The 23901-nt window shown below is 50.2% G+C and overlaps 8 protein-coding genes across 8 annotated transcripts; 4 read left to right on the top strand and 4 right to left on the bottom strand.

Moving 5' to 3' along the window:
- Window positions 1-404: 404 nt before the first annotated feature.
- SERLADRAFT_436771 (uncharacterized protein) lies at window positions 405-1270 on the bottom strand (the record flags this gene model as incomplete). The annotated part of the gene is made up of 5 exons (XM_007317065.1): window positions 405-672; window positions 728-808; window positions 860-957; window positions 1013-1153; window positions 1211-1270. 5 exons carry the CDS (start codon window positions 1268-1270, stop codon window positions 405-407), a joined length of 648 nt encoding a protein of 215 aa, XP_007317127.1.
- On the bottom strand, window positions 1257-4531 carry SERLADRAFT_448068 (uncharacterized protein; the record flags this gene model as incomplete). Its single annotated transcript, XM_007317064.1, has 14 exons — window positions 1257-1321; window positions 1388-2188; window positions 2240-2315; window positions 2373-2541; window positions 2626-3043; window positions 3102-3221; window positions 3283-3448; window positions 3500-3591; window positions 3638-3732; window positions 3792-3986; window positions 4040-4160; window positions 4206-4336; window positions 4394-4424; window positions 4481-4531. 13 exons carry the CDS (start codon window positions 4511-4513, stop codon window positions 1703-1705), a joined length of 2133 nt encoding a protein of 710 aa, XP_007317126.1.
- Window positions 4532-4901: 370 nt separating this feature from the next.
- On the top strand, window positions 4902-8159 carry SERLADRAFT_360946 (uncharacterized protein; the record flags this gene model as incomplete). The annotated part of the gene is made up of 9 exons (XM_007317063.1): window positions 4902-4947; window positions 4999-5113; window positions 5165-5823; window positions 5912-6418; window positions 6503-6744; window positions 6801-6916; window positions 6976-7069; window positions 7120-7395; window positions 7458-8159. 9 exons carry the CDS (start codon window positions 4914-4916, stop codon window positions 8031-8033), a joined length of 2619 nt encoding a protein of 872 aa, XP_007317125.1.
- Window positions 8160-8695: 536 nt separating this feature from the next.
- Window positions 8696-10076, bottom strand: SERLADRAFT_368469 (uncharacterized protein; the record flags this gene model as incomplete). The annotated part of the gene is made up of 7 exons (XM_007317062.1): window positions 8696-8939; window positions 9026-9165; window positions 9246-9445; window positions 9541-9617; window positions 9673-9711; window positions 9791-9871; window positions 9943-10076. The coding sequence occupies 7 exons, from the start codon at window positions 10074-10076 to the stop codon at window positions 8696-8698; spliced, it is 915 nt and encodes a 304-aa protein (XP_007317124.1).
- Window positions 10077-13724: 3648 nt separating this feature from the next.
- SERLADRAFT_368467 (uncharacterized protein) lies at window positions 13725-14894 on the top strand (the record flags this gene model as incomplete). The annotated part of the gene is made up of 1 exon (XM_007317061.1): window positions 13725-14894. One exon carries the CDS (start codon window positions 13725-13727, stop codon window positions 14892-14894), a length of 1170 nt encoding a protein of 389 aa, XP_007317123.1.
- Window positions 14895-15246: 352 nt separating this feature from the next.
- Window positions 15247-17171, top strand: SERLADRAFT_436766 (uncharacterized protein; the record flags this gene model as incomplete). Its single annotated transcript, XM_007317060.1, has 3 exons — window positions 15247-15456; window positions 15521-15563; window positions 15649-17171. 3 exons carry the CDS (start codon window positions 15247-15249, stop codon window positions 17169-17171), a joined length of 1776 nt encoding a protein of 591 aa, XP_007317122.1.
- Window positions 17172-18326: 1155 nt separating this feature from the next.
- SERLADRAFT_360944 (uncharacterized protein) lies at window positions 18327-22219 on the top strand (the record flags this gene model as incomplete). The annotated part of the gene is made up of 10 exons (XM_007317059.1): window positions 18327-18508; window positions 18562-18645; window positions 18700-18723; window positions 18778-18837; window positions 18899-19055; window positions 19123-19154; window positions 19210-19414; window positions 19530-19858; window positions 19922-19983; window positions 20051-22219. 10 exons carry the CDS (start codon window positions 18327-18329, stop codon window positions 20380-20382), a joined length of 1467 nt encoding a protein of 488 aa, XP_007317121.1.
- Window positions 22220-22417: 198 nt separating this feature from the next.
- On the bottom strand, window positions 22418-23238 carry SERLADRAFT_464611 (uncharacterized protein; the record flags this gene model as incomplete). The annotated part of the gene is made up of 3 exons (XM_007317058.1): window positions 22418-22811; window positions 22875-23060; window positions 23114-23238. Coding segments are annotated over 3 exons (702 nt in total), but the record flags the coding sequence as incomplete, so codon positions are not given.
- Window positions 23239-23901: the final 663 nt, after the last annotated feature.

Raw genomic sequence — 23901 nt, 5'->3', positions numbered from 1 at the left:
AGATCACGTCGCAGGTCGGCGATCTTGACCAATGGATTTGTTTGTTATATAGCGACTTGTTATCTTTGTTCTGCTAAGTAGTCATCAGATTTTTGTATTCGGCCAAAAGACGTGCAATAGTCCCAACAGCAAAGCGCCACGCACTGAGCGGCTGGTCTTGAAATGTAACTTAAACTGACTAATTGGACCACTTGACCGGCATGTTTTTTTAGGCAAAAATTGTGAATGGAAGACTTGTTAATATAAGGTATCAGGCCTGGAATAAGGTTGGGTATAATGTAAAGGTAAGATGTGCCAACGATATACCATAGAATCCTCAATCATCAAAGGGGAAACAACGAGATATATCAATGAACGCAACCCTAAGAAGGAACCTATGATAAGAAGAACTATGACTGTATACTTCAAATGAAGCTGCCAATAAGCAGTGATGCGACCCCAAAAACACATGCAAGACCAGCAAGCTCAGGCTTGCTACCAGCATTAGCGGCCATAATTTTAGCGGGTGGTGTGGTAGAGGGAATAGAGGCAGATCCTGCACTCAAAGTGGGAGTGGCGAGCGAAGAAACTGAACCACTCGGCCCAGCCGTGGGTGCAGCGATAGGTGCAGTTGATTGCCCATCGATTTCAGCCTGAACAGCTTTGCTGAACTGACCAGTCATACCGCTCAAGCTAGCATGGTGAAAGTTAGTGTCCGAGTGTGTCCCAAGTCAATGAAATCAAGCACCTGAATTTAGCAGAGAAAGCCAAAGCAGGGTACTGAGGCTGAGTCGTATCTTTGAGATTGAGGGATTCGAATCGAATGAAGCTGATGACATTATGAACACAAGTTGGAGACGAAAGAGTGGGGAAGACTTACTACTCGTCAGCATTAGGGCCTATGGTTGGGTCGGGGGTGAATACAATAGATGTAGTCTTCTCTACGTCGGTGCTAGTTGAGATAGCTTGCATGAAAGTCTAGGTTCCAATAGCTCGCATGAGCAATGCACGAGTGGTACTCGTGACAGCGCACCTGTTCCTTAGCATTTCCAGCATAAATCGATATCTTGGAGAGACCAAAGTCGTGTAGAGATGGCGAAGACCCATTATCTTGCCAGCTGAGCGTTGCTGGTTGACCAGCTGCAAAAATAGTGGATTCTACTGGTTGAGTAACCTAAGGCAAAGACTCGTCAGTCGAGGTAGAAAGAGACTCCCAGTCTAAAGTGCTCACGTAGACATTGGCGAAAGCTGATGCAGCAAGGGTAAGAGCAATGAACACAGACGAAAACATCGTGATAGAACGAATGTAGATCAAAAGAATGTGGGATGGGGCCTGCAAAAGCTGGGGAGAATGATGCAAGTAGTAAAAACTTGATGCAAAGTCGACGGAGGGAAAGAAGATATTTACTGGGAGAGAGCAGGTTCAGGGGTTGATATGCAGTCGACAAACGGAGTTCGAACTAGTAAGAACCTCGTCCGATTCCAAAATTCGGGTGATCACGCTACAATAGAACATGTTCACATAAATCACATTTTGCCAGCGAACTAACAATCGAGTCCAGAACTTGCGTGGCTAACTTCTGTTACGCAAGTAACCCGACGCGCTACGCCGCGAACACGTACTATAAATAATGAAATGTGTCGCAGCCGTACGGTTGATGTCACGGTGCTGCATAATATCGTTTTCAGACTTTATGTACATAAAAACGCTACGAAACCCACTCTATTCAGGTTCAGGAGGTTCAAAGACCGTCTTCATGACATGGTCTGCTTTTCGTCCCGTATGTTTGATAAACCCAAGATAATCAAGCTCGTGCAACGCACGCACGAACCGCGCTTGCACCTCCATCTTCCACTCCTCTTCTGTTGGTTCTACCAGCTCTTCAACTACGTCATTGGTTGTTTGCCTATGCCTACTCTTGCCCTTTGATGGGGTGGACGGAGGGCGACGGGTAGTAGGTGTTGGCAATGGACGTTTGACACGACTTTTCTGGTTCTCCACGGTGGCAGAGAAAGATTCAAACCAATCATATACGTTGATCATTTTCCCGCTTTCCAGGTAGCCGCTGAACAAGATACTGGTGTCTGATAATTCTGACAGGTCTGCTAGATGAGTCTTGTTCAAGCCATTGGCCGATTCGAGTGTTAAGTAATCCTGAGGATATAGTAGCCCAGAAAAGATGGTAGCTCGTACAGAAGGATTGATTAACTGTGTGATATATAATTAGAGTGTTATCTAAGTGAGTTCGAGCACACTGACCTCCGACGGGAAAGGAGTAGAGCCCGTGTACCAGATGTCCCATAATGTTGTCTCGTCGAGCGATACCAAACGCCTCCTGCTCACAGGTTGAGCAATTCCAGAAATCAAGGATTCAAAATATCATTGTACCCACTGGAAGTAGGAGGTGAGCCAATCGCCAAAGAGGTCAGCAACCTTGGAGGCGTCTTCTGGCGAGATATCGCTCGCACGCAAGGCCTCTATTGCAGTGTCATTTTGCGATCTGATATCTTCTTCATCTAAACGAATATCTTCTGGGATACTTTGTAAGAAATCCTCCAATTCTTCAAGTAAGGCCAATAAAATAGATGAAGGCAATTTTCTGTTGACAGAGCCATCAGTAACAAATCACAAGACAGCGCAATCACTGAACTTGACCATCATACTCAGGTACTTCCCCTCTCTGACCAATGTCCCTTTCATCGCCGCACACATCATTTCTGGCAAATTCCGTTCTCCCTGAGCCGTTTTGTGACCCTGTCTCAGCAAAAACTGTTGAATGCTCCGATATAACTGGAAAGCAACTCTCATAAGCCTCGCCCGCTTCCTGAAATTGAGGTGGGCTGTGTCTATAGACTCGAGCAGAGAAGAAACACTCTCATCCCGCCATCGATCGACGTGATTTATGAGAGAGATCTCGTCCGGACATTGCATGCGAGCCAGGATAGATTCGAGGAACGCAGACGATGGATGATGCAACGTCATGGTAGCTTCCTCGATAGTCGTAAAGGGAGACTGAATTGCAAACACAGAGAGCGGTTCTTCAAAATGCTTCATATGCGTGAGCTGAGAAAAACAGTCAGCTTTCAATGGTGAAACACTAGGGAGGAAGTTAGAAACCAACCTGTAAGATTGACGCAACGGAATCAAGTGATGTATTGTGCCGAGTGAAAAGTTCAACCAAAAAGTCAATGGAAGACGGTCCTATCATGACATCTGGCTCAAAGTCTACGTCAAAAAATGTCTAAGTAAATTACACAGTATTAGACTGGTTGGATTTAACAAATATTGGTTTATCAACTCACTTTCATTAGAATCTCGTGCAGAGCATCTTCAGCTGGGGGAGAGTCACAGTTGCGGACATGCAACAGGGAAAGGCAGGATCGAGGGTACGTTGAATGAAGAAATGAAGGAGAAGAAGGAGACGACAAGGATAAGATGAAGACAAGTGGCAAGGCGGGAATATGAAGACTAGCTGGAGAGTGTATCATGCGAAAGCCACCATTGCTGAAGTGTGCTTACCTGCATATCTCAAAAATATCCTGGACAACCGTAGGTTCAAGCTGCTCAAAATCATGAAGCACAACCACAAGCTGCACAGGATCATCTGTCGACTGACTCGTCAATGTGGAAGGTCTAGATTGCATTATGAGGACAGACGAAGGTCTCACCATGTGACTCTGAGATAGCATCGTACCAGGCTTGCAGAAGTTTTATATCAAATGCAGCCAGAGACGTGCCGACTTTACGTTTGACTTCATCTAATGATCAGTCAGTATGGCATGGTTGACAAGCCTATGATTTCTGACCTCACCGTTTTCGTTATTTAGAGGCCGGGTTAAGAAACCTGCTACCAAGCTCTTCATAGCAGACATGATAGTAGAACAATCGGTTGGAAAGAGATGTGTTACGTATGTCTCGTTCAAAGTCTCAAACAGCCCGTCCACTGAAGAATCACCTTCCAAACGGGATGTTATTTGTTCAAGAAGCGTTGATCCAAGCGTTGAGGCTGTATATCATGGAATTAATAATAAATGTAAGGATAGCGTCAAGTGTACCAACCGGTAACGGTTATTACTGGTAACTCATAGTAGGGCAGCCCTGGCAGCGTATCGGAATAAGCACTTTTGACTAGTTCGACGACATTATCGATGACCGGCGTATGTAAAGTGTGTATGATTTCCTGCTCATATTAGAAAAGGGAATATTATGAATCTCAGACACGCACTTGGATTCTGCTCAAACATTTCGACCATGCTACTCTGTACGCGTTCAGTCGCAGTTGATATCCATCAGGAAGATCCCGATGCTGAAATAGCTGGTACGTGGCTATCTTATCGACGTCCTCGTCCTCGCCTTCTGTTTAGTTCGTGATTTAGTGGCTCACGTGGTAACAATCGGACGACGTTGGGTTACCTGGATCTGCATAGGGAATACAAACTACGGTCTTGGTTTTCGAATTGAGAGTCCATGTGTTAGCAACAAGCGAGAGAAAGGACTGACTTGTTTAACATCGTCCAAGTTGACGATAGTCATTGAGCGCAATTCGTGTTTGTAAAAAGTCAGGGAACTGGATCCAAGTCTTGTCAGTGCAAATGGCAGATTGTGACCTGCCCTAAAGTCCAGGCGAATTGACGCGTCGCGACGCGTTTTGTCTTGTTCCACATTTCCTTATCGTTCCCAAACGCAAAGTCGGTTCAGAAAGATGTCGTCCCCAATTGACTTTCCAACGTCGGAATTGGACGACATTGAAATGGATGTCCCAGGACAGCAGCAAGGTGGTAGCATCGAGCAGTCGATGCCAATGGCACCGCCAGTCCAACCTCTCTTTCTCGCAGGTACACCATCTGCAGCAGGCACCCCCGCGCGCCGGCGAGCTGTAGGTAGCATAGATGTCACACCGATGCGTGGCATTACTGCCAGGAGAGCACTTGGAATGAGCACACCGAAGCGGACACCGTTATTCGCGCGTTAGTTTTTCCATTTTTCCTGTGCTTCCAGCATCTGACCGTCCTTCATAGCCGGTAGCTCATCACCATTACCATTTCCTAGTTCATCCCCAACAAAGAATGTTGGCAGAAGAGCTGCGATAGACTCAGATGCTCCTCTCGACTCTGAACCCCTCGATTTCCCTTCGTGCGTATGACCCACGATCTTGTATGCATGATTCTGATTCCAGCATTTTAGAAGTCCTACTGGCCCCTCTTCCGTCAGAAATCGACGTGGTGATATTCATTCATCTTTGTCGTTGACACCATCCAGACGGCGAACTAGGCCTGTGGGTTACAACGACGAGTTAAACGACAATCTAAATTCAGATGGAACTCATTTATCACTTCCACCTTCATCAGCACCTCATCTGTCGGCAGCAGCAGCACCCTCCGATGAGCCCGACGAAATTCGTGCCATCTGGGGCACTACAGTCAATCTTGCCGAAACAATGAAGCTTTTCCGTGACTTCCTTAAAGGCTTCAAACCCAAGTATCGCGCCTCTCACGACCGTGCACTCGGCTTGCGTACACGTACATTCGCTTCCCCAGAGGAGGCTGAACTTGTTCTTTACGAAATGTACCTTCGTAAAATGCGGCAAACCGGGGAAAGCAACCTCAACTTGGACATGATGAACATGTTATCCTATCCCCCATCTAAAAAGCTTTATTCTCAACTGCAAAAATATCCACAAGAAGTCGTGCCTGCTATGGATCAGGTTCTGAAAGACCTCATGTTGGAAATTGCAGACATGGACCAACAAGCTGGGACGGAGGACATGCAAGGCGATCAAGGAGATGAAGAGATCGCAGATATTATGGGGAAAGTGTACAAAGTGAGACCGTTTGGCCTCAAGAGTGTCAATATGAGAGACCTCAACCCCGCTGGTGAGTGTAGTCATATATCTATTCAAAAAATATTGAATTGCCTTTAATGAATCTATAGATACCGACAAACTTGTCTGTATAAAGGGTCTCGTAATTAGAGCAACAGCTGTGATCCCAGACATGAAAGTGGCATTTTTCCGATGCCTCACCTGTTCGCATACCGTACAAGTTGAAATTGATCGCGGAAAAATACAAGAGCCTGCTCGCTGCCCGCGTGATGTCTGTGCTTCTGTCGGCACCATGTCACTGGTACACAATCGATGCGAGTTTGCTGACCGGCAAGTCATTCGACTGCAAGAGACCCCCGATGCAGTTCCCGACGGACAAACACCGCATACCGTGTCTCTCAGCGTGTACGACGAACTTGTGGATGTTTCAAAGCCAGGTGATCGAGTTGTGGTTACTGGTATATTCCGGAGCGTTCCAGTCAGGGTCAATCCAAGACAGAGGACGATAAAAAGCCTGTTTAAGACGTTCTTGGACGTTGTTCATGTGCGGCTTGGAGCAGGAAACACTCTAGGACTTGATCGCAGCACGAGACCTGCTGGAGGGGACAGGATACCTGGTGTGGGTGGCGTGGGTGACGGAGCCGACGACGAACTTGAGGATGGTATCACAGGTGGTGATGGGAGGAAAACGAGGAGGGCAGAGATGGAAGCGAAACTCATTGGTTTGAGCAGAAAGCATGATCTTTATGAATTGCTCTCTCGATCACTGGCCCCTTCCATCTGGGAAATGGATGACGTTAAGAAGGGAATTCTATTACAGTTGTTTGGGGGTACTAACAAGAGTATTGCGAGAGGCGGTGGTGGCGGAGGTCCGAGGTATCGAGGTGACATCAACGTTTTGCTGGTTGGTGATCCTGGTACGGCTAAGTCGCAAATTCTGCAGGTAGGGTTATACTCGCTTCAATATAGAGGTCGAGATGATTGACATGGGTGAATTAGTATGTGCACAAGATAGCCCCTCGTGGTGTGTATGCCTCTGGCAAAGGTTCGTCCGCTGTGGGTTTAACCGCCTATGTTACTCGCGATCCCGATTCGAAACAGCTGGTGCTAGAAAGGTCAGTAGTCATATCACTTCTTTACGTGCCCCTTTCTCATATTACCCGCTCACTGCCAGTGGTGCTCTCGTTTTGAGTGATGGTGGTGTTTGTTGCATTGATGAATTTGACAAAATGTCAGACGCAACGCGGAGTGTTCTCCACGAAGTCATGGTAAGCCATCTCCCTATACGCCCAAATGCTCTATTTCACATTTTCTGCAGGAACAACAAACGGTGTCAATAGCCAAGGCAGGCATCATCACAACCCTCAATGCCCGAACCTCCATCCTTGCTGGAGCTAACCCAGTCGAGTCCAGATATAACGTAGACCTGCCTATCACGCGCAACATTGATCTGCCACCCACTCTCATATCTCGTTTCGACTTGCTTTATCTCGTTCTTGACCAAGTAGACGAAGTCATCGATAGGAGACTGGCTCAACATCTCGTCGGCCTTTACCTCGAAGATACCCCACATACCGGTGGACAAAATATACTGGTATGTGTACCCCATACATGAAGCTTAGTTCGACTTTTTCTTACGTGCCTTGGTGTTTGAAGCCTATGGAAGAGCTTTCCGCTTATATCGACTACGCCCGGACACATATCCATCCAATTTTGAGCGAAGAAGCCGGAACAGAACTTGTACGGTCCTACGTCGAGATGAGGAACCTTGGTGCCGATCCTCGTTCTTCCGAAAAGCGGATCACGGCAACAACGAGGCAGCTCGAGAGTATGATCCGACTCTCCGAGGCCCATGCTCGCATGCGTTTCGCAGCCTTTGTCGAGCTGCAGGATGTCAAGGAAGCGTGCCGACTGATGCGAGAAGCCATCCGCACTTCTGCGATGGACCCACGGACGGGCAAGATCGACATGGGGCTGTTGAACACGGGCACTGGACAGGGACAGAGGAAGATGAAAGACGATATGAGACGCGAGGTGCTGAACCTCCTGAATGCCGGTGTGGGCACGAGGGGTATACGGTGGTCCGATGCCGTCAAGAGATTGGCGGAGCAGAGTAGCATCAAGGTCGACTCTGCGGAGTTTGCGCAGGTGATTAAGGAGCTGGAGAATGAGGGGATGGTGAATGTGGTTGGGGAGAGGGATAAGAGGATGATCCGCAAAATTGAGAATTAGGTGTATTGGTTTTTGTATCTTTTTGTTGCTGCTTTTATTGTATGTTATACCCTGTCTTGCTCTGTAACACTACCTACCTGAGATGCTTTAAAGCGTGACTGGGATAAATTTGGTCGAACAGATTCATATGTACAGAGAGATTTAGACGAATCGAACAGTTCCAAGACGTTTGGAATAACATGATGACCAGAGTACTAGTAATCATCATCCGATGAATAATGCGTACCCCAGTAGTTGTACGTCCAAGTACTTACTTCTGACACGAATGGCGTAAGACATCAGGATCAAGTGAAAGAGACAGGGGTATACGTGTGTCCTTTCGAAACGAGGCAGATTAACAGTATGTGCCAACGTCGAACATGCACAAGACAATGATGTGTTCATCAAGGTTACAATTCCGCATTCCCGGTATGCCAGAAAAGACGGTCGGTAGCGTTGATGCAACACAGACTCGAAGATGAACTTATACAGCATCCGCCGACTGTATAGCGCGCGCACCAGTGTATTGAGCCTACGATAAAAGAAAGCAATTTGTAACGACATAAGAGATTTCCAAGCATAATTTACCAAAATCCAAACAATCATAAAAAAGCATGTAGCCTAGCCTAAAAGAACAACAGCAACGTCAGTGCTCAGCGCTCAACACCCTCACCAGTCGTAGATCACTGTTCGGCCGGAGGCGTCTGACCGCGCCTCTTTGCCTCCATTTCCTCCTCAGTCACCGTACGGCCCTGCGTCTCCCTCGCCACCTCTGCACCCAGCACGCCCACTCTCTCCCTGTCCGATCCGATGAGCGAGACGTACACGCCTTTCTGCAAGACTGGATAGGACCCGACGCGTATACCTTCCGGATGAACGCGCTTCTGGAGGTCGGTGAGGAATGGCGCGATGGACGATTCGGGCAGTCTGTCGCGGCGCGTGGGGTTGCACGGGTGGGTCGGTTCCGGGTGTTAGCTGAAAGGGAGGTGGAGTGAAGGGGAGGGGAGACGTACGGTGTGAAGACCTGTAGCCGGAAAGGCCGTTCGTGATGTGGAGGTAGTGGTAAGAACGGGGTCAAGTTATCGAGCATCTTCTGGAACAGGGACGGTATACCAGGGAATATACACAATTTACCTTCTAGACGGACCACGGGCTGCTCAGCGCGGGCGCCGTCGAGATGAAAACGTTCAACACGACTGTGTGCGGCTGCCAGGGGAAGACGGGGGCACTCACCACCCAGATATCGCGAGCGACGAAGAGGACCTCGGCGCGCTCGGGGAAGAGGGCCATGCGTTTTCGCGCGGTGCGCTGCTCCTCCGTCTGCGTAGCCACCCATGAGCGGTGCTTGCTCATCTCCTCCATGCGCCGGAGGGTCTCGGAGTGGTATACGAGATTCTGGTCGAAGGACTTGGCGAGGGAGGCGTAGGTGATGTCTGAGCGGGTGATGGCGTTAGTATCATACCTCGGTGGGTGGGACCAGGTGCGGAGATAGTGATAGGATGAGGGAGTATGGAAAGAGAGGGCTTACCGTCATGGGTTGGACCTATTCCACCCGAAGTGACTACAAAATCATACTTCTGCACCATCCTCCGACTAGCCTCGAGGCTGGTGCGCTGGGGATGAGAGCCGTATAGGATGACGTAAAAGATGATATACGTACATCTCATCCTCGTCGTCTGCGATAACCTCGATGCGTTTCCTGCGAACACACCATCAAGATGTCGCACGCAGAATGGAGTAACACGATAAGCCAGAAGTGGGGAAATGCGGAGACGTACAAGGCGATCCCCTGCTCGAAGCAGAACCTGGCAAAATAATTCGAATTGCGGTCCAGAGTCTTGCCGTTCAGGATTTCGTCGCTACAAGGGCACACCAGAGCCTTTGTAATGAAAACGACAGGATGAGAGGGGTACGAAAGGGGAGCGCTCACCCTATGATGAGTGCGGCGGCGGTTCTGATGTGTCCCCGTGTGCTGCCTCGGGGGTGTGTTGGGACATGGGAGAGCGGGAAGTCGTAGTCGGTGGTGATGGGGGTCTGTGTGGAGGAGGAGGAGGGGAGAGACATGTGTCTGCGAGGGGAAGGTGCGAGGTGAGAAGAGAGGGAAAGCAGACGGGCTGTCGTGCGAGGTCGCATTGGACAAGTCTAACATTAATATTGGCTTGCGCACTCGGAACCACTCAGCTCATACTGTGGGAATGAACCCATGACCTGACCTCAACCTCGGCCATCCTCATACCACCCTCACCATCGTTGTTAGCCTTGGACAACACCTTCGCTTAGGAGAAAAAGGAATAGCCGATGCTTAGTATCATCACTTGTCTTTCATATCAACTACGTGCACTTGAACTGGCTACACCCAATCCACAGTTGATAGAAACAGCATACTCTATCACTCACACGCACTCGTGTAGCCCCTAGACAGGTCTGATACGCCGACACCATGAAAAGAACGGGTTATATCCAAGTTAATACAACAGGCATCGTATTAGTGTCATGTGCACCGCCTTCTCGAAGTAGATTTCCAAGCGGACAAAGAATTCACGGGCATCGGCTTCCAATGTCATGACATTGTGAAGAGAATGTACTTTGCTACCATTGACTTGCCTATTTTCCAAAATGCTCCAAAACTGCCAACACTGAAGCGACATGGTCAAGCTGGCAATGATAAGCACACCTAAAACGGAGGAAACAGACAAAAGCGCACCTTCGTGTGGCTTGAGTCTTGGTCAGGAACGTGGATTCTAGTACATTGCGTAAGAGGTGCCTACTTCAGGTGCCTACTTCCCAGAGCTGGTCTGAAGAAACTGGAACTTCATAGACGGCCTTCCTGTCGTACTTGCCGGTCACCGAAGGCTATCTCGAAGGAGAGCCTGGAGAAGGTGTAAACAGCACGCACGCTACCACTCAAGATCCTCTGCCCCCATGGGACTTTGGTGCATCCTGAATTCGAGATCTCGAATCCCTCCCAAGCACACCGAACGAATGACGAGGAAGGGGGTGATCGAGCTCTGAACGTCTTGACTGAGCCAGTTTCGTATCAAAGCTAGGTTTATTCACATCGTGATGAAGAACCTACGGAGAGTCAGACGAATAAGATAGTCGATAAATGTCTGCCCGAAATGAGACAGCTTTGCGTGGTCCCGTGCGCACGAATGGACAAAAACCTCGACGGCTTCGTGAAGTGCGGTGTGGGAGGGGAAATAGATGATCAAGGTCCATCTTCACCTGGGCAGCAGTTTTCTGCAATTCCTGTTATGCATCCTGTAGCGAGAGCTACAATGCAAAGCACCCTATTAAGTGTATTCAAGTCGACTTTCTGATAGGCCGTTTTACTGACACCGTCATAGCAAGAAATCGAGGCGAAAACAAACAATGCCGACCCCGCAGTGCAGGCTTCATATGGCCCGGGTTTCAGGCGCACAACTGGGATTTTATGGGGACTCTCTTGCGTGCGGAAGCACGAGCTTTGCACAACGAGTCTATGAGGGCTCACGCTCTTGCAGCACGCATCAATGCGACAGTGACCTCGAGCGAAACATCGAGTGGCTGGTGAGTGTGCAACATGAACAAATGTGGTTGGTCAATCTCGGCTGCCATCAGGAAACCTGTGAATATCGTGTGGATGTGTGATAGTATTTCAGAGTTCTTTGTCGCCGCTTTTTACTATTCTTTTTATCTACGTACCTATATATGTGTGTCGTTAGCGCGGTCTTCAAAGCATTCACGGTACGTTTCGTACCACAGACTCTAGGCAAGCCAGGCCGGTCATTCTGTGAGCAAATCTTCACATACCAGTTTCAGCGTCTGGCTTGAGACGGTATCGACCGACTCTATTTCTTACGGTGGGCCTTTGACTATAAAACAGCAACAGACATGACAGCAGGATAAAAGCCACACGACTCAAAAAGCCAAAAGCATCGGGTCCAAAAAGCTAAAGTGTCGTGGGAAGTCATGCGGCTGACTAAGCCCGAAACCCATGGTTGGCTTTTCATCCTTTCTTGGACCCGAAAGCTCCTTGAAAAGCTTGACGACCGGAAAAGCCCAAAATCCACATTTACATGCAGTAACGATCGATCTTTATTATTCGCACAAGTCTTTCCTCAAGCGCGCTATCAACATCTCTCAACGCAATCTCCAACGATCTTTGTTTCGCTCTCGTGTCCCTTTATTTTACAGGTTTCCGACGTCTTCAACTTTTTTTCGCAATGCACTCCTCTATCGCCTTTCTCGTTTCCGCTTTGTTCGCATTGGCGAACGTGACCTGTGTCTTGGGATCCATCTATGTGAGTGTTAAACAGTCTTGTAGCACTTGAAATATGTAGGAGGGCTCATGACACGGATTCGTAGGTGACGAGCCCTTTGTTAGGCTCGTCTTGCCATGGAGGTCAGCCATGCACAGTGCAGTGGCTCGACGACGGACAGCAGCCTCTTCTTAACACCATCGGCGAGTGCACAGTTGGTTTGTACGCCAATGAAGAGGTATCGTATCCCGTTTATATGGTGCGATTGGTACTCAAGCCGGTTAATGGCAGGTGCTGGTCCAATCAATCCGACCCATCGATGTCTCGAGCACACATTCTTTTCAATTCACTGTGAGTATCCCAAGCCATGTTTTACACCTTGTGCTCAGCTTCTCAATGGCCTGTCAGCCTGATCCCAACGCTGGACCGAATTCGAGCAGCTAGTACGTGCCAGTCCTGTCAGCCTCTACCTAGACTGACTGCTATCAGTTACATTGCCTTTACATCTTCCACTATGAAATCCGCCAACGGGAGCAGCCTCTTCACGGGTTATTCGCCCACCTTCACGTGCGTATGCGATTCTGGTCCGAGCGACGAGTGACGTGCCTACTTGTTATGCGTTGCAGGCTCGACCAGATGACTGGTTCTTTTGATTCGCCCATTGCGTCGGATACAGCCGCTATACCGGCACCTGTCGATCTGGCCTCGACGTCTGGACTGGTGACGGCGACTACGGCGGGCTCGCCTCTGGGCCCACCTCGCCGGTCATCGAGTGTAGGACCTGCGACGACGACGCCCTCATCAGCATCGCCATCGCCATCTGGATTCAGCACAGTGACAGCTCCCAGTTCCAGCGCGCCTACCACCTCTTTCCCAGTGTCATCCGGCGCGTCCACGACCAGCTCCTCCGCCACCGGCACTACCCCCACCACACCGCTTCCGAGCAGCAACGTGGGTCGTCGTAGTGCAAGTGGGCAGTCAGCGCTTGTGCTGGTGGTGATGGGTCTGGTGGTATATTCGGTCGGTAGTGTTGTTTAGTGACTGCCTGGGTCCTGATTTTTTGCGCTACCGTGTTATCCTTACACTTTATCTTTGCGACACCCAAGTAGTATGATAATGAGAATGTTAGTGGATGTACGTAAGAGATAAGCACGTGTGACCAGCCCGTTGCCCATTGCACGTTTGTGGGGAGCCAATGGGGAGGGAGAGATGCGGTCGTGCGAGCTCGCTGTTCCGCACGGTGAGATGGCCCGTGTGTTGTCGAGAATAAACACACGTTTCAGCGCACACGAGCACAATTCCGCCGTCTCATCCGGTGCACCAATCCCATTTCTGATTCCAAAAGTCACGCGCTCTCTCTCTTGCCATTCATTAGCTCCTTCATATAATCCTCACCCGCGCTCTCCCGATTCCTTCCATGTCTCTCCTTCGCCCCATCGCCCCCGCAACATCCTCCACACACGACTCCGACATGCCCCACAACGACCGCGAGCTCTACGCCGCGAGCTGCAACCCCCCACGACGTGCAAAGCGGCTCCGCTCTGACTCGGCCGTCGCCGCTGACGTCCCTGCCCCTGTCTCGCCTCTCCTTGCCCTTGACAAGAAGCCAAGGAGGGACGCAGCGCAGTCGGTCGAGGATAGCGACTACGACGATCCCTCCCCTCCCACCCCGCCTCCGAAGCGCAGAGGTCGTAAACCTGGTCCCCTATCCAGGGTCGCGCGCGAGGCACAACGCAAGATTAACCACTCGCTTATTGAGAAAGCCAGACGCACAAAAATTAACGACGCCCTCGCCACACTCCGCCAACTCGTCCCGGCTGACTACAAACGCCAAGACGGCCCTGCTACGCCTGACGACGACGACGGGAGCGAGGATGAGGAGGACGGTGGGGATAAGACCGCGATGAAGCAAAAGTCGCCGTCGAAATCGAAGAGTGGCGAGAAGGAGTTCAAATTGGAGATTTTGGTGCGGACCGTGGCCTATCTCCAGGATCTCACAGACAAACTCAGGCTACTGGAGGATGGAAAATGTCACCATTGTCATCAGGCAGCTGCGGGTCAGAAGAGAAAGCGGGATGACAAGTCGCACGAGGAATGCAACGCTGCGGAGGTAGCGACTGGCGTATATACCCAGGAAGAAAGCTCTCGAGCTGTGCTCCGCGACAGCCCCAGGAAGGCTGCCCACCAGTCCACCCGCCTTCCATCCATTTCCACATGGCTTCCCCACAAGACTCCCCTCCTCACTCCTTCCCAGTCCCCCTCCTTACAGCCTCTCTTATCCGCTTCATCTTACGCCAAACACCCCGTGCACCAGCTGCCCTCGCCGCCGACGTCAGGCACCTTCCACCCAGAGTCCAACGCCAATTTCCAGGCTCCTCCCATATTGACGTTGCCCTCACCCGGCACGCAGACTCGCGCATTCCACCCACCTCCCAAGTTCTCCATGAAGGGTGTACCCTCGCGCGCAAATGTGTCTCCACTTATTTCTCCTGAAGACGAGTCTGCTGCGTCTCTTCTTCTGCAGATGAGCGCGTCGCCCACGTCGTCTGTTGCCAAGCTCGGTCCTCCGTCGCCTTCACGCCACCATGGGCATATGGCGCTGACACCGAGCAGTCTGTTGGGTCTCGGCGACGACACATGACATTTGCAATTTCTCATTTCATTTCCCTCATGTCCATTCTACAGCGTTTTACCTTGTTTGATTCGCATGTCTAGATGATGTGCAAATGGGTGATCTTGGACGCTATGATACATTTTCCGGATGTCGACTTGTTGTCAGGTTTTGTGTCGTTGAAGGCCGCTTTCGTTCTTTCTGTCCCACCCTTATCTGATCTTCTGTACTCCGTGGTTGTACGATAGTAAGTTTAGCGTTCTATCAAATGTTCGTTGGTTCTCGTTCCGAATAGCAGATGAGACCTGTTTCAGGGTTAGGGTCACCCTCTATCCGTCCAATTACGAAATTTTGGCAATTTTGCAGTTTGTTTGAGTTGTCCATGTCTGCAATCGTGCCAGCTCGTTTCGTTTCTCAATTCCGCATATCACGCCCTAGACTATCGTTATCCTATTCTTATTCCACCCACCCTCCTTCACCCAGCCTTTCTCCCGCCAATAACCATCATGTGAAACCTGACACCGAGTCTGAAGACGATGCAGAGGAACAACGGCAGCGGAAACGAAAGACGGAGTGGAAGCGCAGGCAAGGAGTCAGTTGAGCCCCGGGACATTCGTGTCTCCCTCGAAATACTCATTGACATGGAAAGCTAACAGGGCCAGAGCTTTCTTGACCATCTCATCATCAACGTCAGGGGAGGTAAGCTCGTTTCTCTTTTCATTCCTCACCTCAAGCGCTGATTATCTCTTTATTCATTTTACTTTACGTTGCACATCAAACACAGGCAAAGGCGGGAACGGATGCGTCGCCTTCCATCGCGAAAAATTCGTGCCCATGGGCCCTCCATCCGGCGGGAACGGCGGACGCGGAGGAGACGTCTACATCCTCCCCACCCCGCACCTCACCACCCTCTCCTCCATCCCCAAACGCGTGCGCGCCACCTCGGGCGCCAACGGCCAAGGCACCTGGCAAAACGGCAAAAACGCCCCTCCCGTCATCCTCAAAGTCCCCCTCGGCACCGTCGTCCGCGAGCTCCCGCGCGACGACCCGCGGCGGACGAAGGACGAGTGGGAGGCGGAGGAGGAGGCGCTGGAGGGCCTCGGGATGGAGGAGAGGAGGATGAAGATGAGGGAGAGGCGGTGGGTGCATTATCCGAGGGCTCAGGACGATAATGTGAAGAGGGATGTGTTTCAGCAGGCGGAGGCGGCGCTGTGGAGGGAGGAGAGGGAGAGGAGGTGGGTGAGGAGGCAGAAGGCGCTGAAGCCTGTGTATCTTGATTTGGACAAGGTGGAGGATACGACTCCCCCGGTGGACGCGCCTTTGGGGACGGGGAAGCATGAGTTTATGGGCCATTTGGTCGTGTCGGGGGGTGCGGGGGGTATGGGCAATCCTCATTTCTTGTCCCAGGTCAATCGTTCGCCGAAGTTTGCGACGCGTGGGCTGGAGGGAGAGAGGCTGACGTTATACTTGGAGCTCAAGATATTGGCTGATGTGGGGCTGGTCGGGATGCCGAATGCTGGGAAGAGCACGTTGCTGAGAGCACTCACGGGCGGGAGGGCCAAGACGGAGGTGGCGAGTTACGCGTTCACGACGCTGAATCCTATTGTGGGGGTTATAAGAGTTGCGGAGGACGGGACGTTCGAGGGGGGTTTACAAGGCGGAGGCGTGTATGAGGAAACATTGATAGAAGAACAGAAATCGCGCGAGGCCAACGAAAGTGCCGCCCAGACCTCCGCGGATGCTGCCCCCCTGCAAGAGGGCGGGGCAGGTCCTGAATGCGCTGGCATACACGACGAGGGGTACCGTCCAGGCCACCACTTTGATATCGTAGAAACCTTCCGGTTCACGATCGCCGATAACCCAGGGCTCATATCCCGCGCGTCGGAGAACGTAGGGCTCGGCCACTCCTTCCTGCGCTCGATGGAACGTTCCCTCGCCCTCGTCTACGTCGTCGACTTGTCCCTCGACGCCCCCTGGGACGAATTGCGCGATCTGAGGGAAGAGCTGGAGAAGTACCAGCCTGGGATGAGTAGCAAGGCGAGGATGGTCATCGCGAACAAGGCGGATCTCTTGGGGGGAGATGGGGGAGACGAGGAGGACGTGAGGGAGGCTAGGGAGAAACTTGCTAAGCTGGAGGAATATGTGAAGAGGGAGATGGTGGTCCCCGATACACGACTACAGGATTCTGAGGTGGCTCGAGGACGGACGTTGGATGTGGTGCCGGTTTCGGCAAAGTATAGCCTGAATCTGAGGAAGGTGGTGGGTATGATGCAGCAGTATATAAAGGAAGCTAGGAATGCTTCTTGACGGTGCAATTATTATTGATTAGTTACGGAACTATAGCATCCCCCTCAGTACATACTTACACTACACGAAATACCGGTATCGATCACGTGCTTGATTCAAAGTTTTCAGTCTCCAGTTCTCTAAGACTTCTGTGAGTGAACTATAATCTGTCTCACACTTCTGGGGTTTGTGTTTGGGATATCGGGCAGCAGCTGTGATTGTCTTGCATAGGCAGACTGGGCCACCACTAGTCTGCCTATGAAAGAAAATCAGGGAATCGTGGATTTCTTGCGTTTCCATTTTACACATTATAATCTCTGGTGAGAAAATTGATAATCACATAAATTCAGATTTCATTGATGGCCCGCCCACTACATCATCCAACCAAGTGGGAATCCGGTATTCCGCCCATTTGCGCGATTACTAGCACTGCACAACCTTCCGAGGACGGGGCTGAGGTAGCATGAATCGAGGAGCGCAACGCAGCAAGATACATGTATCTTGCTACAGGGCTACACACGTGAACGTTGGGTTAAAAAACCCAACGTTCCCTTGAGAGCCGAGTCACGACAGCCTTGTCCAGGCTTTCTTGCTTGAACCACATCATATCCTCGGACCACCCAGATTGTATGCGGAAGATGTCGGCAGCCCGTATACACGTCGCAGGCATTCGCATCGAGTTGTCGTGTGCTTTAATACCTCCTAGGTCACTCAATGATTAGGGTTATTCCCAGCTATTTTAGTCTGGCGTGAATGATGAATGGCTTTGGTCTAAGTTTGTTATCTTATCTGTCGACTCGGTGCGTACGGTAACATTTATGCCCACAACGCATCACGCACTTTTTTTTGACGGATTCAGTTTGACATGGGAGCCATATTCAAGGTTTGGTTGATTCGCATTGATCGCTTCTGGCAGGCCAAGTATGAGTTGTGCTTTTACGTGCTGATAGGCGCGGTCCCCCTCTTCTTTCCACAGAAACCTTTTTACCTTGAATTACAGGTTTTGTTCACGCAACCTTCTTGATGTCTGTCGAAATGAAGAGTGTGGTAGAGCTCGAGGATGGGGAAAGTTGTGGACAGAAAGCTGACGTCGTCGAAACAAAAGAAACGAGCATGAGCATCACTGGCAGCGAACAGTCTAAATTCTCTCCGGCATCTGGGCTCTTCCAGAGGGTCATGCTCAAGCTCTCTCAGTATGGCGTCGAGATAAACGGGCAGGTCAGACGAGTCTATGTTCACGTCCAAGCTCTGATACAAAATGACCTCAGAATTGTGCCCACGCCGCCAGAAGATAGGGTGGACACGCGACTGTATCAGATGTTCTTCGTCTGGTTCACTGTCAATGCAAATATCCTACAGTATGTGATACGTATTCTTTGACTTGCAATATGAATGACCGTGATCTGGGTAGATTCAGCGCAGGGTCTGTGGGTCCTGTCGTTTACGGGTTGGGCATGAGAGAGTCTTTGCTTACTATCCTCGTCACCGATATCCTGTAAGTATACGGCTTTGTACATATGGATAGCTATTAATGCAGATATTAACTCAGCTCAAGTGCGATCCCCGCTTACCTGTGAGTCGGCAAAATCCCCTTTACCTATGCGCACTGCTTTATACATAGTAAAAGTGCTGTATTTGGACCGAAACTCGGCACACGTGCTATGGTGCTGTCTCGCTTTTCTTGGGGGTGCGTGTCCTCTCTTATCGTCTCAACTTATGGTGGTAAAAACTTATATCCAGCTACTCAGATATTACGGAGCCGCTATACCTAGTATCCTTAATGTGATTTCCATGGAAGGATATCTGATCCTGAATTGCATATTGGGGGGCCAGACGCTAGCAAGTGTATCAGATCACCTGAGTCCAACCCTGGGTATTGTGATCATAGCCCTTGTTTCCTTTGCTGTAGGTCTCCCCCACCCCCTGTATTTACCCGTAGGCATCACCTCTCTGCTCATCCCTCACGCCCTAGATTACTTTTTGCGGTTACAAAGTCGTCCATCTGTGAGTTCTCCTTGTCCTCGAGACGATCCTTAAATATGAGCCGTGTGCAACTTAGATACGAGATGGTTTGTTGGATTCCCAATATCATCACCTTTATCGTGATGCTGGCCGTCGGAGGGAAGAACCTTATCAATACCCCTTTGTCAACCGGCGATGCAGCTAGTGCTTCTTCAATCCTGTCCTTCGGCGCGGTAGTCGCTGCATCAGTTATCAGTTGGAGCACTGTCACTCCCGATTATGGGGTCTACCACGACTCGAAGGTCTCCACGTACGCCCCTCACATTCTTCCCTTGTATGAATGGTCTCCTAACGGCTTCTATGCAGCGCTAGGCTCTTTACATACACTTATCTCGGGTTCCTATCTGGTAATGTCAGGACTTGGCTCTTCTCATCCATGCACGCGAAGCTAAACGTCTTGATGGTCAGTTAATTGGACATCTCATGGGGGCCGCTTTCGCCGCGGGCGCACCCTCCGTTCCCTCATGGTCAGAGGGCCTTTCAAACGGTAGTTCGATCGGTGGACTGATCGGAGCTACCCTCTCACCATGCGGCAACTTTGGGAAATTCCTAACGGTCTTGCTGGCCCTCACAGTCCCCAGCCCTTCGTCCGTGACGATGTACACGACGTGTACGAGTTTCATGACGATCTCTCGCCTATTTGCAAAGATTCCAAGAATTCTGTTGGCCATGGCGTCCACTGCAGTGTAGGTCATACGAGCTCGTCGTCCCCCTGGCAACATCGATGTTAACTCTCATCGTCCGTTCAGCTTGATTCCAGTAGCTATAGTCGGTGCGAACAGCTTCTACGCCACTGCCGTCGATGTCCTCAGTGAGCTAAGCTTCCTTAACTATCATTGCCACCTATCTATGGTCCTTACATTCTTCTCCTCAACAAGATATGATCGGCTACTGGATGGCACCTTACTCCGCCATCATCCTAGCGGAACATTGGTTCTATCGCAAAATCACCTTTGGGGCATACAACGTCAAAAACTGGGATAACCCACGCAGATTGCCTCTTGGAGCTGCCGCCATCTTCGTCTTTCTAGCTTCATTTGGCATCATCGTCCCATGCATGTCGCAAGTTTGGTATACAGGACCTATAGCAAAGGCGGGTACGGGGGATATCGGGATGGTAACGAGTTTTATATTTGCGATGTTGGTGTATCCTGCGCTACGGACGCTGGAGGGTGTGATTACTACCAGGTGGAGAGGCGTCGATTCTTGAGCATAGCCTCTCAATGAGTACAGTTCAAACTCAAGGAAGAAACCGCTCGAAAGCACTATCTATCTATTGCTATAAAGGGCACTGGAATATAGTATGTATCTAGAGAATAATATAACTATACATCTGTGAATGAAGGAATCGAAATCCAGCCGGAAAGTAAGGAGACAGGGACTCATCACGAAAAACAGTAAGTCAGAGTAAAGTACGTTCATTGAGATAGGTATAGTTCCAGAAACGCACACTAGGGATATCCTTTGTGTATGAACACAAACTGTCGGGAAAAAGATTCGGGCATAATAAATTGAAAGATATCGAAAAAAGAGATCAGGAAACATGAGACGTCTTATGACCGATAAAACTGCCAGAACTCTGTGCCATTTTGACCATTGCTTGGGTCTTGAGCCCAGACTTGCGTCATGGACGGTGGTAATTCGGCAGGGAATGGCTGATGAGGGGTGCGACTGTGGTCTGGAGGCTCGACACCAAACATAGTCATATGTGGCTTTTCAGAAGAATAGGTGTACATTGCGTCGCGTGGAGGGTCGGTATGCATATTTCCAGGGCCTCCTGGGTTGCCCCGCCCATCACCGTTCGTATCTATCGAGATAGTAGAGTTCACATTCATGGGACCCAAGGTTAAGTTCTGGGGGTTCATCGATCGTTCATAAGTGGAGTCATAAGAATAGTAGCTTTGTTGAGGAGGATTCGGGAGAGGCTCTCTGTACGGCGTAGATCTTGGATCAGGTGCAGGAATATTGGGTACATAAGAAGGACCACCACTACCACCGTATGGTGAATTGGCGTTCGAAAGCTGACCACTGGAGCTAGTACCAGGGCCGCCATTATAAGATGCTGGGCTGGATGAGCCAAAGGTGGGGGCATGCGTGGGATCATACATTGAAGCAGGTTGCGGAGGGGTGACTGCAGAGAAGTTCTGCGAGCTTCGTCCATTTTGGCCGTGCTCGTTAATGCCGAATTTGCGGCGATTGAGTGTGTCCACGTTCATTTGTCCATGCTCAGCCCCACCGAACGGTAACGAATAGTCCATCTTTGCACCAGTCGAAGGTTCCTGCGACAAAGGAGGCGGCATCCTCACGTCAGAGGATGACGGAGGGCAGAAAGGTGACGAATCTTGATTTGAAGAAGGCTGATGGTGGTAGCTAGCATTCTCAGGAACGGGAGTAGGCGCATGGGATGACGTCTGGGAAGGCGGTGGGACAAAAGATACCAACGAAGGCGCCTGCATCCTAGGCTCAGGCTCAATATTGAAGTCAGATGACGCAGATGTTGGAGTCACACGCTGCCTTGTCAAAGGTGACGGTTCCTTGCCTGGACGCACGCGAATACCAACGGTAGGATAGGGTGCCTTCTTGTGCTTGTCCTTTGTTTTTGAGCACTCGCTAGAAGCAGTTGAACCACGCCTATAGTCACCCGATGATACGACAGATGTAGCAGGACGTTTGGGGATATCCTTAACACAAGACTCAGGGATTTGATCAAGATGTCCAATACTTGCAGTAGCTGAAGCTGGTGGTAAAGTCGTTGCAGGAGCATCCGATGGACAAGGCGAGCGGGCTGACGTTACGGCTGCACCTACGTAAGGGAACTGGAAATCGGTAAGGAGCTGCTCAGCATCCATATCCACTTCGTCATGTTTCCTTTTCATTCCTGCAGCGCACGGATCGCTCCCTCCAGTTCGCGCAGCCTCTGCCCTTTTCTTCATGATTTCCACGATCTTGACAGCCTCGCTTACATTACCCTCGACACCACCTCTCATAGAGCCACGCCCTGTCACGATTAAAGTATCACGCATCACCTCCAAAGCCGCATTAACATCTTCGAATGCAGGCCGGGCCCAAACGCTGGTGGGCTGCTTGATCACCCCATGCGCGCATATGACAGCCGCGTCAAACAGCGTCCGTCCAAAGGAGTAAAAATCAAATACTCCTGGAATGGGACGGCGGTGTCTTTGATCAGCCTGTTGCTTCCAAGTGAAGAACAACACCCTAGAAGCATAAATGATGACATGGGCAGCATTTATGGTGCTCATAACGGCTTGATAATACGATGCTGTGCTGCTGACATACGAGGATCTTAGGAACGGTAGATAGGCCTTTAATATAAGCCGGTTGGCGGTTATCGCAAGCTCACAGCGCTGAGCCATTAGAATGGGAGAAACCGATGTCAAATCGCCCGGGAACAGAGACGATGGAGAACCGCTAAGATGATCGGTGTATTGTGGACCAACAGTACCCGGGAATTCGGCGTTCATGTCAAGGCGGAAGCCAGGTGGAAGCTCGGTCAGCCACTGCTTGACTTCGCTTTCAAGCGTAGCCACCTGCTCAATCGAAGGTTGGTCGTGCGAAGAGGTGTCCCGCACTGGATCTTTGAAGGGACGCTTCTTGACATTTTTAATGATCTTGGCCAAACTGGATACAGTAGCATATGATGAGCAAAAGCCTACAGAAAAAGATAAGATTTGCCGAACGTACTGGCATTTCAACCCAAAGTACTTGAAATCCGTCGACTCATGATCTAGAGGAGACAATGAGCTCCGCGGTAGTGGGACCGAAGTTGAAGCTGGCGAGAATAAGTCTTCATCAACGTCCAAAGGCATCTTTGTGGTGAATGAATTATCGACAATAAACGGGAGCTGGCCCATACAGTCTGCCACAAACCTGTAGTAAAACTAAGTCTCCATAACCCGTAAAGGAAGTGACAGACAACGTACAAATCATAATAAAATATATCCCACCATACTCTTCGCCTTGTCTCGGCTTCAAATAAATTATATTTTCCGGGAAACTCGTCTGGATCACTATTGAGCCCCATTGTGCGGGCAATGCTAACCATTTGGGCCACCTAGAGAAAAAAGAAGTGTTAATACCAACGACAATACGACATCTGCAATTTATAACTGTCAAACAAGGACTCACAAGCGGAGGTATTACATGCGAGAGACTCGGCTTCCCGTCATGTAACAAGAACAAGACTTGTAATATGGAGGCGATAAGAAAGTCGAGATCATAGTTATTCGAAGCTTTAAAAATATCTGACGCTTGCTGGGACAGGACAAATAACGCGGTGGAAGACGATGTAATATCTATACTCTTTGGGTTTCCTTTTGGTTTCCTGGCTGAACTGGCAAACTGTTCGATTTTTCGCTGATAATGCGAACGCCCGCTGGACGAACCATCGTCAACAGACATATTATCTTCCTTGCCGTTACTTCCATGGCGTGCATCACTGCGCTCGTCCGTGGCCTCCTTGTCTAGTAACGTACCTAGTGCAAAGGCCGCAGCAACCGCTGCGAAAAACGATATAGTCGGTTTGGGAGATGGAGGTCCACGCGGCGTGGGAGGAGGATCCGGAGGTGGGCCGAAAAATATTGCACGCGCAGTCTCGGCCTTGCTTGCTGAACCCGAGGTAGAACTGGCCCTTGAAATACCTGGATATCCAGATGCAGACTCATGGAGAGCACCTTCTGCTAATTCCGTTTCGGACGCCCATTTGAATACA

Source organism: Serpula lacrymans (genome assembly GCF_000218685.1).
Source record: "Serpula lacrymans var. lacrymans S7.9 unplaced genomic scaffold SERLAscaffold_5, whole genome shotgun sequence".
NCBI classification, from domain to species: domain Eukaryota; kingdom Fungi; phylum Basidiomycota; class Agaricomycetes; order Boletales; family Serpulaceae; genus Serpula; species Serpula lacrymans.
Note: the sequence above shows the minus strand (reverse complement) of the source record. Positions and strands in the feature narration are given on the sequence as shown.